This window comes from Gekko japonicus, unplaced genomic scaffold, assembly GCF_001447785.1.
Source record: "Gekko japonicus isolate JY-2015 unplaced genomic scaffold, Gekko_japonicus_V1.1 scaffold112, whole genome shotgun sequence".
In the NCBI taxonomy this organism is placed as follows: Eukaryota; Metazoa; Chordata; class Lepidosauria; order Squamata; family Gekkonidae; genus Gekko; species Gekko japonicus.
In genome coordinates, this window is record NW_015166422.1 from 686,492 (window position 1) to 703,716 (window position 17,225).

At 48.6% G+C, this 17,225-nt stretch overlaps 1 protein-coding gene across 1 annotated transcript; it reads left to right on the plus strand.

The window, feature by feature from the left end:
* The first annotated feature begins 3,238 nt into the window (after positions 1–3,238).
* On the plus strand, positions 3,239–16,538 carry LOC107110851 (uncharacterized protein K02A2.6-like). Its single transcript, XM_015411685.1, has 2 exons — positions 3,239–3,820; positions 16,431–16,538. The coding sequence occupies exons 1-2, from the start codon at positions 3,239–3,241 to the stop codon at positions 16,536–16,538; spliced, it is 690 nt and encodes a 229-aa protein (XP_015267171.1).
* Positions 16,539–17,225: the final 687 nt, after the last annotated feature.

Here is a 17,225-nt window from a genome sequence, read left to right on the forward strand (position 1 = left end):
AATCAGTTGAACCCCCCTACAAAGAACCTGTGCCTGGCAACCAGCAGAAGGGAGGGGGGAGTATAGTGCCATGGGAAATATTTTTTAAAAAAGCAGCCTCATGTACTTACTAAAGTTTTTACCAGAGGTGACAATGGGTTGCTCTAGGAATTGCCAGAAACTCTATGGTTTTACCATAGGGTTTTGGTGATTCCTAGAGCTGTTCTCTGTTAGTTCTAGTAAGAACGTCTTGTAAGTACACAAGGCTGTCCCCACCCCTTAATTTTTTTCTCCTGCTACTGGTCCAAGCAGTGGCAGGCAGTGGGTCCTAAGGGCAGGAAATCTCTGGCCCCCACTAGGGGCTTGGAAGCCTGAAATGGAAGCGATAGCTGCTCAGTGTATGTTTAATGTTGTTCTTATGCCCTAGCTTGCTTGGTTTCAATAGCTTTTCTTTAATGGCTGTGTTTTAATAGTTTTGGTTATAGTCACAAGCCGCCGCAAGCAGGCCTCTGGGGAAGCGGCATATATATCTTTTCTAAATAAAAACATGAAATAAATAAATGCCATTCTGTTTCTTCCAAGGCCATGCCAGCCCCACGGGTGGGGGTGGGGGGGGGACAGGAAATGAAACAGCATCTGCCAGATGGAGGCTTGTGGGAAAGTATGCATAGTTATTCTAGAATCTTCCCCCCCCCCCCTTGTTCCATCACTTCCAAAGAGCTCGCGGAGGCTTACAGCAAAGCATCCAGCAGCAGCGACCAATAAATCAGAAATGTAAACAAAGAGAACGGGTTGCAGCATAAAGACAATAAAAGCAAATCAAATGCAAATCACAGTGAAGCTATCTTGTATTGCCTGGGGAAAGACTAGCAAGTTGGGGTTTGACAGATCTCAAGCAGTTAACTGAGGGCAAAGAAAGATTACTGTGGGAAAGAGAGCAGACAGGTTGGATCCAGTCTACATTTTCTGCTAATGGAAGGGGTGGGTAATCCCCTCTTTTTGATGCAGACCCCTGATTTTACCTCTCGTGGGTTCCCTGTGCCCCAGAAGCAGCATTTCAGGGAGATCCCACGAGCTGCAGTGGGATGGGGGCAGTCCGGGATGTTCTGTTCCCCTGGAGGAAGTGTCTTCCATCAGCAGAAAATTTAGTCTGGATCCAACCTGGGGTTGCCAAGTCTGGGCTGGGAGCTACCTGAAATTTTTTGGGGGGTGGTGCCTGGGGAAGAAGGGGTTTGGGGGAGGGGCCAGGCCTCAGTGGGGTGTAATGCCACAGAGTCCACCCTGCAAAGCAGCCATTCTCTCGAGGGGAACTGATCTCTGTTGCCTGGAAATCTGTTCTAATTCTGGGAGATCTCCAGGCCCCACCTGGAGATTAGCAACCCTAACCCACGCCCATATCCCTTGGCCAGACTCAGGTACCTCCTGGCTTCCGAAAGGGAATAACAGACGTGCATGCCACCAAACCTATTCCATGTCGACCTATTCCATTATCTCCACGGATACGCTCCGCATGCTGTGTCCCCAGCCTTCAGAAGCCGCTGGGTTTCCGGTTACGGGACTTCAATAAGAACCCCGTGGCGGTATGGGGCTGGGACAAGTTCCGGGTGCAGTTCCAAGACTTTAACGGCCCCTTAGACCTTCTGGTGGTGGATAGGCCACTCTCCAGCCTGCTGGGACTCTCTTGGTTCGAGGGCTTGGGACTCTCTCTGAATGGAATCAACCAGGTCCGATCACAGGATTTTGGCATAGTGTGTGCGGAATTTCCCCACGTTTTTGATGGCACCCTGGGATGCTTCTCTGGCCCCCCTATCTCCCTGGACCTTGACCCGGCGGTGCGCCCCATTCGCATTAAGGCCAGGCTGCTGCCACTAGCAATAAAGCCTAAGATTGAGGCCAAGCTGGATCGCCTGGTGGAACAAGGGGTTCTGGAACTGGTCGCGTCTGCACGGTGGGAGACCCCCATAGTCACACCAGTTAAGCCAAACGGGGACATGCGCATTTGTGCAGATTACAAATGCACACTTAACAAGGCTCTACAGGCACACACTTATCCGGTGCTGGTGGTGAGCCACGTGTTGGCAGCTTTGGCGGGGGCTCGGGTCTTTGGCAAGTTGGACATGGCCCAGGCATATCAGCAGCTGCCGTTTGATACTGCTATGGCTGAAGCTCAAACGATCACGACACACCGGGGGGGCATTCAAGGTTCACCGCCTTCAGTTCAGGGTCTCAGTCGCGCCGGGAATTTTTCAATCTTTTATGGATTCCCTCCTGAAAGGTATCCCCGGGGTTCAGCCATTTTTAGATGACGTGCTGATCGCCGCCCCGGACGACTCTTCCTTCGCTGACCATCTGCGGGCCCTACTACAATGCTTCGATGCAGCAGGTCTCAAGGTCAAATGGGAAAAGTGACTCTTGGGGGTGCCTCGCGTCGAGTTCCTGGGCTTCACGGTCGACGCCTCCGGCATCCACCCCACCGCGGACAAGGTGACCGCCATCACACAAGCGCCGCCTCCGGCGTCCAAGGCTGAACTGCAGGCTTTTTTGGGGCTCCTGAACTTCTACCATTCCTTTTTGCCCCTCAAAGCTGCCGTCACGGAACCACTCCATCGCCTCCTGGACAAGTCTGCACCTTGGGTCTGGGGTCCGCCACAAGCTGCTGCGTTCCAGGCGGTCAAAGACCTGCTCATTTCAAATGCGGTCCTAGTGCATTTCAATGAGGCACTCCCAGTGGTGCTGGCTTGTGACGCTTCCCCTTACGGGGTCGGAGTGGTCCTGGGCCACCGGCTGCCAGACAGCCGCGAGGTCCCAGTTGCCTATTATTCCAGGACTCTATCTGTGGCTGAGTGCAATTACGTGCAGATAAATAAGGAGGCGCTGGCGATTGTGGCAGGGGTGAAAAAATTTCACCACTATCTGTATGGGTGCCCCTTCACGGTCCTTACAGACCGCAAGCTGCTGCTGGGCCTTCTGGCCCCCAACAGCCAGACCCCTCAGATGATTTCCCCCCGGGTGCTCCGCTGGTCTGTTTTCCTGGCGGGGTACTCCTACTCTCTTGTCCATCGCCCTGAGCCGCCTACCGCTGCCGGTCTGTGACCCGGATCCTGCTCCCACCCACCAGATCGCTCTCCTGGAATCCCTCCCGGATCAGCCAGTCCACGTTGCGGAGGTGGCCCGCTGCACCTCCAGGGACAAGGTACTTTGCCGGGTCTTGGACTGGGTGGTGAGGGGATGGCCTGCGGCCAAAGGAGACCCTGACTTTATGCCTTTTACTTCTCGGAAGGACGAGCTGTCTGTCCACAAGGGCTGTGTCATGTGGGGAAGTAGAGTGGTCATTCCTAAACCCTTTTGGGAATGGGTCCTCGCAGCCCTTCACGAAGCGCATCCCGGGGTGATGCGCATGAAAGCCCTGGCCCGGAGTTACGTCTGGTGGCCGGGGATGGACCGGGACATAGAGGACGTGGTGAAGAGGTGCCAACCTTGCCAAGCGTCCCGGCCCGAGCCACCCCGCACCCCGGAACGGGCCTGGGAATCTTCCCACCGCCCCTGGTCCCGGTTACACTTGGACTTTGTGGGACCGTTCCAGGGGCAACTTTTCTTTATACTGGTGGATTCCTTCAGCAAGTGGCTGGAGGTAGTTCCTGTGCCTTCAACCTCCTCGAAGGCAGCCATCCGGGCGATGTGGCGGATCTTCAGCGCCCAGGGAATCCCAGACATGCTGGTCACAGACAACGGGATGGCATTCACGTCCACGGAGTTCCAGGACTTCACGAGGTACTACGGTATCCGCCACGTCCAGTCTGCCCCATTCCACCCCACCACCAACGGCCAGGCAGAGCGCATGGTCAGAACCACGAAGGACACTCTCCACCGCTTGGACTCCCCGGACTGGGACTATAAACTGGCGGCTTTCCTCCCACACCACTACGGGGCGCAGTCCGGCAGAGCTACTTCTTGGCCGCCGCCTGACAACCTGGTTGGATTGCCTGCACCCTGACCAGGCCTCTGCAGAGGCACCATGCACCGAGACACACAAGGCAGCCAGGGGATTTTTCCCGGAGGATCCTGTGTATGCACGGAACTACACCCAGGGACCAGCCTGGATTCCGGCATGAGTCATACGAGTTAAGGGTCCAAGATCGTATGAGGTTTCTTGTGAAGACGGGCAGATTCTATACCGGCACATTGACCAGTTACGCTGCCGGACAATGCCATTGGATCCTGAGGACTTGGACAAGGCAGAGGCCCCGGATACCTCAGCCCTGACCCAACCACCGGCAGCCGAACACCGGCCTCTACCCTTGGTCGCACCCGGGACACCTCTTCCGGCGACACAGGGGACGCTGGCACCGCCCCCCCCCGCCCCTCTTCCGGTCAGCTTGCCTCCAAGGGCTTCAGGGGCGGAGTCAGCAGCAGTTCCCGAACTTCACCACTCTACCCGCACCAGGAAGTTGCCAACCCATCTGAAGGACTTTGTCTGTGGGTGTTTTGCGGACCAAGGGGGGAGGGGTGTAATATACTCAGCTCAGACCGCGTGGCCAGCTTGGGCTCCACGCGGTCAAGCGCCAATGTTGAGCTTTGCTTGAAAAGACAATGGACTATGTGGATCCTAGCCCGCACCAATCAGAAGGCTAGGTTCCCGACCGAGAGCCTATGGAACTCTCGGGCACTGTAAATAACCTATTGGGAAGTAGGGGTGTGTTATGGGTGGCGGTTTCATGGGGAATATAAGCCGGCCTGCGAGCCGGCTAAAGTCATCTTGTTCCTGATCTAATAAAGTACGCTAAGCTGAAATCACTCTCTGTCTGCGTACTTTTCAGAGTGGTAGGAGCAAAAAAAAAAACAACAACCTTACCCCACCAGTGTTGTGTGCAAGGTGACATTATTTCCAAGGAAAACTAGAGTTGCCAGACCCCCGGTCAGGGTGAGTTTCCCCCCGATTTCAGGGGCTCCAATCCACTGCTGGCCAGTTGGCCAGTGGAGGAAACCCCACCTCAAACAGCCTCCTCCCGCGTTGGCATCGGCGGCACGATGACGTCACATGGAAGTGACTTCATCACTCTGGGCGTGTCATGCATTTTGACCAAAACCAACAAAAGTTTATTCAAGGTATGAGCTTTCATGTGCAAGGCACACTTTTTCAAATACCAAATGCCTTTTCAAATGCCTTGCACACAAAAGCTCATGCCTTGAATAAACCTTTCCTGGCCTTAAAGGTGCCACTGGACTCTAAATTTGTTCTACTGTTTCACACCAACACAGCTGACTACCTTATCTATGGTCACCATACAGTTTTGACTAAAATGCTAGAGTGTCACTGCACAACATGCCCAACTTGATGATGCCACTTCCGCATGACATCATCACACCAATGCGCTACATGCAGCGCCGTCGCCCCACCCTCCCCACTCCTGGAAAGCTCCCTTCCACTCCCACCCCCACCTGTTGGGTAAGTAGACCTGGCAACCCGAGGGAAAACCCACAAGTGATGAAATGTTGTTTTATGAATCTCTTTCATGATTCCTAGAGCAACATGACTTCACCCCCCTCATGTCCCCACACTCCCATTCCCCACCAGATGCCAGCCATTGGCTGGGAACCTTAAATTCAATAACTAAGTTGCAAGGACATAGATTATGGTTTAAATCACATTTTTTAAACACTCAAGGTTCAAAAACACTCAAGAATTGAAGCACACTGGTTGGGGAGTCTCGTGGTGACATGGGGGGTGTTATCCAATCTGCCACTTGGTGCAGCTGGCTGCTGCAAACTTGCTAGACCATTTCCTCCTAGGCTTGATCCTGTTAAAGGTACAGTAGGCCAAACACATCCATTTTGGCTAAACTCACAACAATAGCACAAAGTTTGAGTCCAGTGGCACCTTTAAGTTTATTTCTGGGTATAAGTTCTCATGTACATGCACATTAGGGTTGCCAAGTGGAACTTACCTTGGCGGCGGGGAACTCCCGGGTGGATCCTGGAGCGCGCGCACGCCGCACATACATCACCAGGAAGTGACGTTATGACGCCAGGCATGCTGGGGGCAGGGCCACGACCATACAAGGGAAACCCATAGAGTTTTCCCTTGTATGGCCGTGGCCCCGCCCCCAGCGTGCCCGGCGTGCCCATGTCACTTTTGGGTGACGCGCACGTCAGGGAGGAGTTCCCCTCGGGGCCCGATCCGGCAGCGCCGGGGAACGGGCCTCTGGGGCGGGGGTTTCCCCGCCCCCCAGGGGGACTTGAGATCCCTAATGCACATCCAATGTATCTGAAGAAGTGTGCATGCACATGAAAGCTTATACCCAGAATTAAACTTTGGCCCCGGTCACATGGGCCAGAAAATGCGCGCGCGGGGGGGGGGGAAGAGTGGCTGTTTGCCCCAGAGTAAAATAATATGCGGCCACCCGATCACACGTCCCGTCGAGGTCCCGTGGTTAGGGCGTGAGGTGCCAATCACACGGCTATCCATGCAAAGAAGCGGCGTGGTGCGATCACACCAGCAATCACTAGGCGCCACTTCCGTGGCAAACGGGAATGTTTTTTTTCTCACCAAAAGGTGAGCATGTTTGTGATGGGACTAGGACGGGACGCGATCAGACGCCCGCCCTTGCCCCGCGGTTTCCAGAAACTAGTACATCGTAAGTACTAGTTTTTTACTCCATATCTTCGGCATGAAGCCACGGGTTAGCCACGGGTGCACTACACTTCCCAGATGTTGTGGTGTGATCACGCCCGGAAAATCCGCCTATCATCCATATCTTTAGCGCGGCAAATGCTCCATGTGAACGGGGCCTTTGTTGGTCTTAAAAGTGCCATTGGACTCAAACTTTGTTATGTTGCTTCAGACCAACACAGCTACCCACCTGAACAACAGCACACTTACTGAAAACAAGCTGAGTTTTCACCTAAAACTTCCCAGATACGGCTCTCTGTGTAAGGGTTTACAGCTGAGAGCCAGTTTGGTGTAGTGGCTAAGTGTGTGGACTCTAATCTGGGAGAACCGGGTTTGACTCCCCACTCCTCCACACACAGCTGCTGGATGACCTTGGGAAAGCTATAGTTCTGTCAGAGCTGTTCTTGAAAGAGCAGTTTCTCTCAGAGCTCTCTCAGCCCCACCTACCTCACAGGGTGTCTTTTGTTGGGAGGGGAAGGGAAAGGAGTTTGCAAACTGCTCTGAGACTCCGAGTGAACCCAATCTCTTCTTCCTCCTCTTCCTCCTCCTCCTTCTTAAGTTAACTCCTAAAAAGGTGAGTATGTGGGAAAGCAAAGAATAAAGTATAGCTGCTTATGGGAGGGACTGTGACTCAGTGGTTGAGCATATGCTTTTCTCATAGAAAGTCCTAGTTCAGTCCTGGCATCTTTAGTTAAAGCAGGTTCTGGAAATGCCCTGGCTTTGCCTGAAACCTTGGGAAGGTTACTCAGGGTGGAGCCCCCAGGCCCAGCCTTTGTACTCCATAATATGTGTAACTTCTAAGTAAATGATAATGAGCTAGATGGATCCATGGCCTGTCTTTGTATATTTCAGTTTCATATACTGCTAGAGGGAGTCCATAGTTCAACATGCAAACGAGCTACCAGGTTGTATCCCACCAGATAACAGATCTCATTTAGCTGGTGTGGGAAATACCTTTATTGACCTGACATTCTGGAGAACTGCTGCTAATCACAGTAGACAGTACTGAGCTTGGTAGACCAATGATCTGACCTAGTATAAGGAGGTTTAAGAGGTATGATTGGAAAACCCAAGATACAGAAACATAGCAAGTCTGGGTCTGATCACAGACTGAATGGGAGACCTCCAGGGTGTTGGAATATACAAGGTCTATTGTTCACCTACTTGAAGATCAGAAGAAAAGCCTATAGGGGACCACTGAAGGACGTCTAGTTAGCATATCTAGTTTAGGGACTTCCCACAATTTTAAATTTTATCCTTCCTCTCTCCTGATTGGCTCTTTGGAAACTTCTTGCTCCAACTGAGCCCTCCCCCCTTTGTTCCTGTCTGTCACAGCAGTTAGTTAGTTAAACCTCCCTCCCTCTCCTCTGTTCTATCAGAGTTTATTTCTTTTTTAATAAACCGAGTTATTTTCTTTAAACAGTTGGTGTTCCATTCCTCTGCATGTTTAAACTCTGCCAACAGGGTTCTGGGCCCAGGGTGAGCACTGCAAAAGGGAAAAAATTACATAGATCAGGACACAAAAAAAGAAAAGAAAAAAGAAACTGCAAAATGGCTGCTTCCTGCACATCTCAGCACAACTACCTACTAGATAGGTTGACTGACAACAGTTTTCTCATCTGGAGGGAGAGAATGAAAAGCCACTTGCTTGAAATTTGACTCTGGTATGTCAATGAATCCTAGCCAGGAGATTAAACCCCAGCAAAGCAGAAGTCCTAGGACATGCACAATGAGCATGCAAGAGGTGCATTAATAAAAGGTTTGTCCAATAGAAATGTTTTGTGAGTCATTCAAATGCAAACTGCAAAGGCAGTCTGGAATGAACTGGAGAGACTTTATGTTAACTCCTCTCTAAAGAGCCAGCTCTATATCCAAAAGAAACTATTTAGCATAAGGATGCCTGAAGGGGGTAATCTTGCTTGCTCTGAGTCAAGAGCTAAGAAGTGCTGGCAAAGATACTGCAGAACAGGATTTGGTTGTGTTGATTTTAGTTAGTCTACACAAGACTTATGAAAATGTTGTATACCAAATACAGTCTGAACTGACAACAGGGGAGAATACATGGGACATGACATAAAAAGGTATTTAACTGAACAAGGTATTGAACATCAACTCACTGTCCCGTACACCCCAGAACAAAATGGCATATCTGAGAGGAAAAACCACTCCCTGACAGAAATGTGTAGATGTATGTTGATAGAAGCAGATCTACCAGAGAAATCCTGGGGAGAAGCTATCAACACAGCTACTTATCTACAAAACAGGCTGCCCATAAAAGGTGCCAAGAGCAGGCCATATGAACTGTGGTATGGGCAAAACCCAGCATGAAACATGTAAGGGTATTTGGGTCAAAAGTCTAAGTGGTCCAAGTTGCATTTAAGAACTGAGCGAGGTATTTTTGTTGGATATGCTTTGGGATGTAAAGGATATAGAATCCTTGATCCAAAAACACAAACTATACGAATTTGCAACATAGTCAGAAAGGAAGAATCTAAAACTACAGAAAAAAATAGACTCTATAGAATTCAAACTGATGGAAGAAAATAAAATGCATCAGCCAGAAGCAATACAATCTACCACCTTGGTAGGGGTCCCAAATCCCCCCGGGGGGCGGAATTCCCCCCCGGTTTCGAGCCCCGATTGCCGCTCCCACGGAATCGGGGCCCGGGGGAAACCCCACCCCCGCGCGTCCGTCACCCGGAAGTGACGTCACACACTGGGGGCAGGGCGACGCCATTTGAGGGGAAAACAAAGAGTTTCCCCCTCAAATGGCGTCGCCCCGCCCCCAGCGTGTGACGTCACTTCCAGGTGACGCAGGCAGGGGGCGCGCGCACGAAGAGGACGCCGTCCGGGAGCCCCCCGCTCCCGGACGAATTTCATTTGGCAACCCTACACCTTGGAACCTACAGATGACACACACTGGAAGAGCCCCAGTAACCTGAAGGGGATGAGGAACCAGAGGCCAGACAACTGGCGAGATCTAACAAGGGAATACCACCAAGAAAACTCTCCTTCCTGACCAAAAGAGAGACTGCAGTGGAACATTCCACATGGGAAGACATGAAGAGAATGCCTGCTGATCAGGCAGAAAGATGGAGAAATGTCACAGAAGAAGGAATTAAATCGCCAGTCAAGAATCAGAAATGGACATTCACAGAAGCACCTCCAGGAAGGAGTGTAGAATACAAATGGTTTTTCTAAATGTAAAGTTGTTGAACTCGAACACTGTTTTGCAAAGTTGAGATTTTATAAAGAAAAATTAATCTTGTGGACTTGTATAAAACCCTGAGAAGGGGTGTTGGAGTATACAAGTTCTATTGTGCACCTACTTGAAGAAGATCTGGAGCACAGCCTATAGGGGACCACTGAAGGACTGCTAGTTAGCATAGCTAGATTAGGGACTTCCCACATTTTCTAATTTTGTCCTTCCTGTCTCCTGACTGACTCTTCGGAGACTTCCTGCTCCAACTGAGCCCTCCCCCTTTGTTCCTGTCTGCCACAGCAGTTAGTCAGTTAGTCAAGCCTCTCTCCCTCTCCTCTGTTCGATCAGAGTTTATTTCTTCTTTAATAAACTGAGTTATTTTCTTTAAACAGTTGGTGCTCCATTCCTCTGCATGTTTAAACCTGCCAACACAGGGAACCCTATGTAGGGTTCCTTCAAGTCCAGGATTGAAGAAAGGTAGGGTAATAATAACGTTTGAGGGACCTTGAAGGGATTCTGTGTTTTCTTTAGACCAAAGATGGAAGACAGGATGATAGTAACAACAATAATTAATTTTTATTGTTTTGTTGTTATTGCTAGCAATGAACTAATTTATTATTGTTAGCTTATTGTTGTTGATGTTAAGAAGAGCAATATTAAATTAGCAGCGACAACAATAGGTAAGGGATTTGTCCCCCTATGGAAACTGCTTAAGATGCAAGAACAGGTGTGACAGGGTTTTAGAGATGTAATTCCTTAAGCTCTAGATCGAAATACAGCAGGACCTCTCTGAAGGCTGGGACTACATTTCAGCTTCTTAATTGGCAATGGAGTAAATCAATAAAGTAAATTAGATCACAACACTGGACAAAGTTAGGAGAATTACTGTAGGTACAGATGCCTGGAAATGAGGTTGGCAGCTACTAGTATTGTAGTCTATTTGTCTGAGGTAAAGGAGTCGCCTTTTTTGGCGGCTGTTTGCAGCTTCTTTATAGACTCATCATTTCCCTGAGGTAACAAGGTGTTCTCTGAAAACTTGCCGCACCAATGAGTTTTTCATACAATCAAGGATTTCCAAGGCTAAAGCAAGTTTATATGGAAGTAAAAGAAGAGTAGGATAGCCAAGGGGACCTGTGACTCAGGGCTTGGCATCACTGGGGATAATTTGCTCTATGAGGACCTACCCTTGCACCTGACCTGGAAGCTCCAACTGATCCAGAATGTGGTCACGCAGGTCCTCGCTGGGACCCTTCAGATGGCACATATCCAAACTGTACTGCGCAAGCTGCACTGGCTCCCAGTGGAGCACCAGATCAGCTTCAATGTCTTGGTTTTGACCTTTAAGGCCCTTGGCGGTCAGGGACCCACATACCTTTGGGACTGCCTCTCTCAGTATGCCCCTGGAAGAGCGTTACGCTTCGAGAATAGGAACCTCCTGGTTGTCCCCAGCACGAGAAAGATCCGGCTGTCCTTGACCAGGGCCAGGGCTTTTTCGGCCCTGGCCCATGCCTGGAGGAACTCTCCGCCAGAGAACACCTATGCCCTGCGGGATTTACTGCCTTCCCTTAGGACATGTAAGGCAGAGATGTTCTACCAGACATTTAGTTGAGGACAGCCCTGGGACAGTGTGAAATCTGGCACTCTCCTACCCCTCCCACACTCTGCTACCCCTCCCCCCAGGCAGCCTCTGGAAAAACCTTTTCTTTCGTCATCTTGGGAAGTGCATTGTTTTAGTTGTCGATATGTCATAGGTATTTTAAATTTGATTTTAACTTGTATTATTTAATGCCTTTGTCCTGTTGTAAGCTGCCCTGACCCTGGCTCGCAGGGAAGGACAGCCAAGAAATCCAATTTAATAAATAAATAAATAAATAATCTGCTGTTGCCAGCTCTGGGTGGGGAAATATCTGGAGATTTTTTTGGGGGGGGTGAAGCCTGGGAAGGGTGGGGTTTGGGGGGGAGAGGGGCCTCAGAAGGGTATTGATGCCATGGAGTCTATCCTCCAACGTAGCCATTTTATTCAGGGGAATTGGTCTCTGTCTACGGGAGATCAATTGTAATAGTGGGAGATCCCCAGGCCTCACCTGGAGGTTGGCAACCTAGCTGAAGCCCATGTCCTAGGCGGAGGCTTGATGGTGATCCTTGGAGCTCCAGGATGTCTTTGTCTTTGTCTTTGTCTGTCTGTCTGTCTGTCTGTCTGTCTGTCTGTCTATCTATCTATCTATCAACTTCAGAGTCCTGCTCAGGGGAGCTTACAATTAAAAACCACAATATAAAACACAAGCCATTACAAAAACACAAGCTGTTAGAAATCAGCAGCAAAAGACTTGTCCATAAAACATAATGAAAAGACTGGGGTTTTTTTTTAAGTGTTTTAACCTGGTGCCTAACAAAAGTCAAGAAGGTGCCAGGGGATCCTCCAGGGGGAGGGCATTCCAAAGGGGAGGGGCCACCATAGAAAATGTCCTATTCGCTACCCACCTCACCTCTGAAGGCAGGGGCACAGACAGCAGGGCTTGAGAGGGAGATCTCAGCTGGTGAGATGGATCATATGGGAGGAGATAATCATATGGGAGGAGAGCATCTGTATCGTGTGGGAGACGGATCATTCGAGAGGAGAGTGTCTGCTTTGCATGCAGAAGATCTCAGTTTCAATCCCCGGCATTTCCAGTTTAAAAGGATCTAATAGTAAATGATGTGAAAGACCTGTCCTGAGGCCTTGGAGAGCTTCTGCTAGTTTGATTAGACAAGACTGATCTTGATCGACCAACTGTCTGACTCAGTAGTAGGTGGTTTCATGCTGTGTCCTATTCGCTACCCACCTCACCTCTGAAGGCAGGGGCACAGACAGCAGGGCTTGAGAGGGAGATCTCAGCTCAGCATTAAAATATGATGGATTTAATAACTCTTTAAAAGAAGGGTTCTTTTTTGGTCTTTTTCCTTTAATAAAGATAAAATTAGTCAACTTTGCCATTAACCAACTATTTAACTTGAAGAGCAGTTTTGTTTTTGTTAAAGACTGAAAAATATTTAGAGTGGACTCACTACCCCTCAAACAATGCTCCCTCTAAGCTGTGGAGTCCTGTGAGCAACAATTCTACTTTCTGAGCTACCAGAATTAAAGTTGTGAGCAGGTGATGTGGCTCCTGCATAAATTAGTTTGCTCTGGAGCCATCCTTCCTGAGCTAAGACAAAAATCTATGAGCCGGAGGCTGAAAAACTGTGAGCTAGCTCACACTAACTCAGCTTAGAAGGGAACACTGCCCTCAAACACTACAAGCATATTTGGGGGTCAAAAAGACATGACCCATGAGAGCTATGAAATGGAAATCAAGTGGCACCTTTAAGACTAATCAAGTTTATTTCAGTCTAAGCTTCCACGAGATAGACCTCACTTCTTTGGATGCATAATCAGATATGGCAGTTGACAGTCATACCTTAAGGAGCATTTCCTTCTGTATGATATTACCTGACCACCATAGTTATCTTCAGGGGCCTTTCTGTTGAAGCCCTTGTAGTGTGAGGCTGGATAGGTGGCAACCTGCGAAAGGGCCTCCTTGGTCAGGACACCCCAATTATGGATTTCCCTTCTTAGGGAAAGCCGCCTATTCCCCTCAATCATTGTCTTCTGCTAGTAGGTGAAGATATCTGACTCCTTTGCCATTCCCTCACTGACCCTTCTTCCTGTTTATCTGATTTTGTTTATTTCGTGTTTTAAATTGTTTTTATAGCATGTATTTTTAAATGCTTTTTTAAAAATGGTTTTGATTGGTCGCTGCCATAGGGGCTCTAAATTGGGAGGAAATTAGGGTTGCCAACTCTGGGTTGGGAAATAACTGGAGATTTGGGGGGTGGAGCCTGGGGAGGGCGGGGTTGGAGGAGGGGAGAGACTGCAACAAGGGAACGTTGCCATAGAGCCCAGCCTCCGAAGCAGACCTTTTCTGCGGGAGAATGGATCTCTATAATCTGGGCATCAGTTGTAATTCTGGGAGGTCTCCAGGCCCCACCTGGAGGTTGGCTACCTTAGTGGAAAGGCAGCATAAAGCATTCTAAATAAGATAGATAGATAGATAGATAGATAGATAGATAGATAGATAGATAGATAGATAGATGATAGATAGATAGATAGATAGATAGATAGATAGATAGATAGATAGATAGATAGATAAGATGGGATTAGGATCCCCATCCCAGTGTATTATTTCCCACAGATATACCAATTCAAATTAGGGACTCATAGGGAGCATCTGTCGTATGGGTACCTATACAATTTCCCCCACAGGGTCATGTGCAGATTCTGAATGAAATCAGGAATATGTCATGGGAGGGAAGAATTAACTCCCCCCTGCCCCAAAGTACCCATCCAAATTCAGCCCCTGACTGGCTCCTTTTAACCTTGGGATCCGAACTACATATCTTTTGGATCTACTTTGTCCCCAAGAATGATGTTACGAGAAGTCCCCTGCTAATGCAAACTAGTCAAGACTACAGATTCATGATAGCGACTCTCAATCAGGGATACGCGAGCCTAACCTTGTTCATTTGTTGTTGTCATTCTGAGCTTATATGTTTTCTCTGTCTGGATTGCTGGCCTTTCTAATTCCTGTGCATCTTTTATGGCATTTTAAAACTTGATTGTACATTATATATCATTTGTATGCAGTTGATGCAATAATGGCATTTAAAAAAACCATGTAAGTGTAACTGGGAATATTTGGTGCAAGGAAATGGAGGGTTGGATCCAGAGGAAGAGTTCCACGTGTACTAGAACCCTTGTGCAAGCAGAAATTTACTCATAAGACTCCACTGGCAGCTTGCACAAAGTTAAAACTTATTAAAATTCCAATTTGCATTTCTACTTGCACAAGAGATTGGGTGAGTAATTAATTGATGAAAAAGAAAGACAGGTATTGCAGTATAGCTAGCACTGTTGTTTGCACAAGAGGGATCGTGCCAAGTTAGTTTGCATTTCCATCGTAAGGTCTAATGCAGGAAATGGACTGAGAATCAAGGTTGCTTGTTTTGATTTGCTCAAAGGAAACGTTAAAATGAGATGGAGATTTTGAAGTCAAAACAGCAAAGCTGAAAATTCAGGTCTGTCAACAAAACAAACTCCAAAACCGACTTGGCAAAGTCCAGTTCTGCAAATGGGCATCCATGTGCAGAAGGCACCAATGTTCCCTCTAAGCTGTGGAGTCTTGTGAGCAGAAATTCTGCTTTGTGAGCTGCTGGCATTAAAGTTGTGAGCGAGCGATTTGGCTACTGCATCAATTAGCTTGCTCTGGAGCCATCTTTCCTGAGCTGAGACAAAAATGTGTGAGCCGGAGGCTAAGAAACTGTGAGCTAGCTCACACTAACTCAGCTTAGAGGGAACATTGGAAGGCACACAGTTTCCCTACATCACTGCAACTGTTTCTTGTAAAGATCATTCCTGGCACTGCAGAATCCACATAGGGCTGGTCAGGTTGTTGAGCTGGTGGGAGGATAGACAAGGAAATGAAATTGATCCCTCCTGCTTAGTATGTGGATGGAAGTCCACCAAAGAAGAGGGTCGCAACATAGAGGCAGACAATGGCAAACTACCTCTGAATGACCCATGCCTTGAAAACCTTACAAGGTCATCATAAGAACAAAGTCTGAGTCCAGTGGCACCTTTAAGACCAAAAAAGTTTTATTAAAGGTATAAGGTTTTGTGTGCATGCACACTTCTTCAGATAAAAATACAGGTTGTCATCAGTTGTCTTGATGGCACTTTCCACCACCATCTTTGTGGAAGAGAAAGGAAGGACTATTTTAGGTCTTCATCCTTCCTCAGTCCACCCATCTCTTCGAGCTGAATAGAAGTTCCTCCATGTTCAACTCTCTAGCGGATCTTTCCAGAGGTCAGAAAGCAGACGAACGTGGGGAAAATGACACCTTAGAGTGGTAGAACACCACCCTCTGTCTTGAGCTCCAGGAGAGAGTCTGCAATTCATTCCCTCTCTGACATCTCAGGGGCTAGGTGAGTTTCTCCCGCTGGCCTCCAGCAATGACAATAAGGTCAAGTGCAGCTGACCGGAACATCCAGGTGCTAACAACCAATTAGTGTTGAGCATTATAAAACACATGGACCCAATTATTATAAGAGACTTATTATGGGGACTGGATGGTGCAGGTGATAGCTGATACTAGCAATTACCTGATTGTGCATAAACTTGCTGGATTAATTCAGTGGCAAATCCCCCTCTCTGGGGAAAAAAAATTGCAAAATTAAGGCATAGCTCTCAGAGAACATAAATGCCAAAAGAAAAATCAAGGAAATATGAAACTGAGCAATTCCTCCTCTCATTGGTCCCCACAGTAGTGTTACTGCGTTACAAAAAGAGATGGTAACAATCCCATAAATAACTCATTAATGGGATGCTGCATTTTAAAGCTTATAAAAATTGTAACTTACAACACGCACAGTTCTTTATCAATCATCCCCCTTTGCCCCCCAAATATATATAAATTGCACGGGTATTAATCAAGTCAGATAGATGAAATGCATTTGCACATTACCCTGGTTATGAAGCGGCTCCCCTCTCTTAATTTCTGCAGTGCTTTGATTCCTATTACCGCATCTCGCAGTGTGGGCTGAAAGCAATCAAATTACTGTGCATCATTCCGAGCGTGATGGGTTCAGAATCGGAATTGTACAAACAATAAATCTGCATTCGGCAAGCTCTTTCAAAACCCACATAAGGGATTGTCTCCTTCTGTACCCAGCATCCTATACTCTTCCTGAGGTTACTGTCTAAGGTTGCCAGCTTGGGACCGGGATGTTATGTACGTGAACCGCCACCAGGGGTCCGCGGCTATGGTCAAGAGCTTTGCTCCTCTAGGAACCTAGGATCCTAGTTCCCCCAGCATGAACCAATAGAAACTTTGGCAGGAAATTCAAACCCTCCAATGGGATTGTGGGTGTGCTGGGTGGGTGTGTATATAATTGGCCTTGCAGGGCCGGTTTGCAGTTCCAGTGTTAAGTACAATAAATGTGTGCAAGCGCATGTCATTGTCCAAGTCCTCCATGTGGCGAACCCAGTACTTTTCAGTGGCGACGAGGATGGGATCCCGCTGAGCCAGGCCTGGCTCGCATCCCAGCGCAGCACCGAGCTTCGATCCAGCTGACGCAACCGCACCCTGCATCGCTCCCAAGCAGCACCGCATTGCGCACCGCATCAAGGACACCGCTCCCCATTCCGTGCCAAAGCCATGGCCTCCGCTCGAGGAAATCTGGAGATCTTCGATCCAGCCCATCCCAAACTCTGGGACTCATGGACAGACCAACTGACCTGCCACCTCGCCTACAATGAGGTAACTGATCCAGGCAAACGCCGGGCCCTTCTCCTCAGC

Bases quoted from the DNA above. Each gene is read 5' to 3' on its own strand.
- LOC107110851 (XM_015411685.1), top strand. From the start codon at position 3,239: ATGCCTTTTACTTCTCGGAAGGACGAGCTGTCTGTCCACAAGGGCTGT. The intron at 3,821-16,430 runs GTCAGAACCACG...TAATTTCTGCAG, and splicing joins ACGGCCAGGCAGAGCGCATG to TGCTTTGATTCCTATTACCG.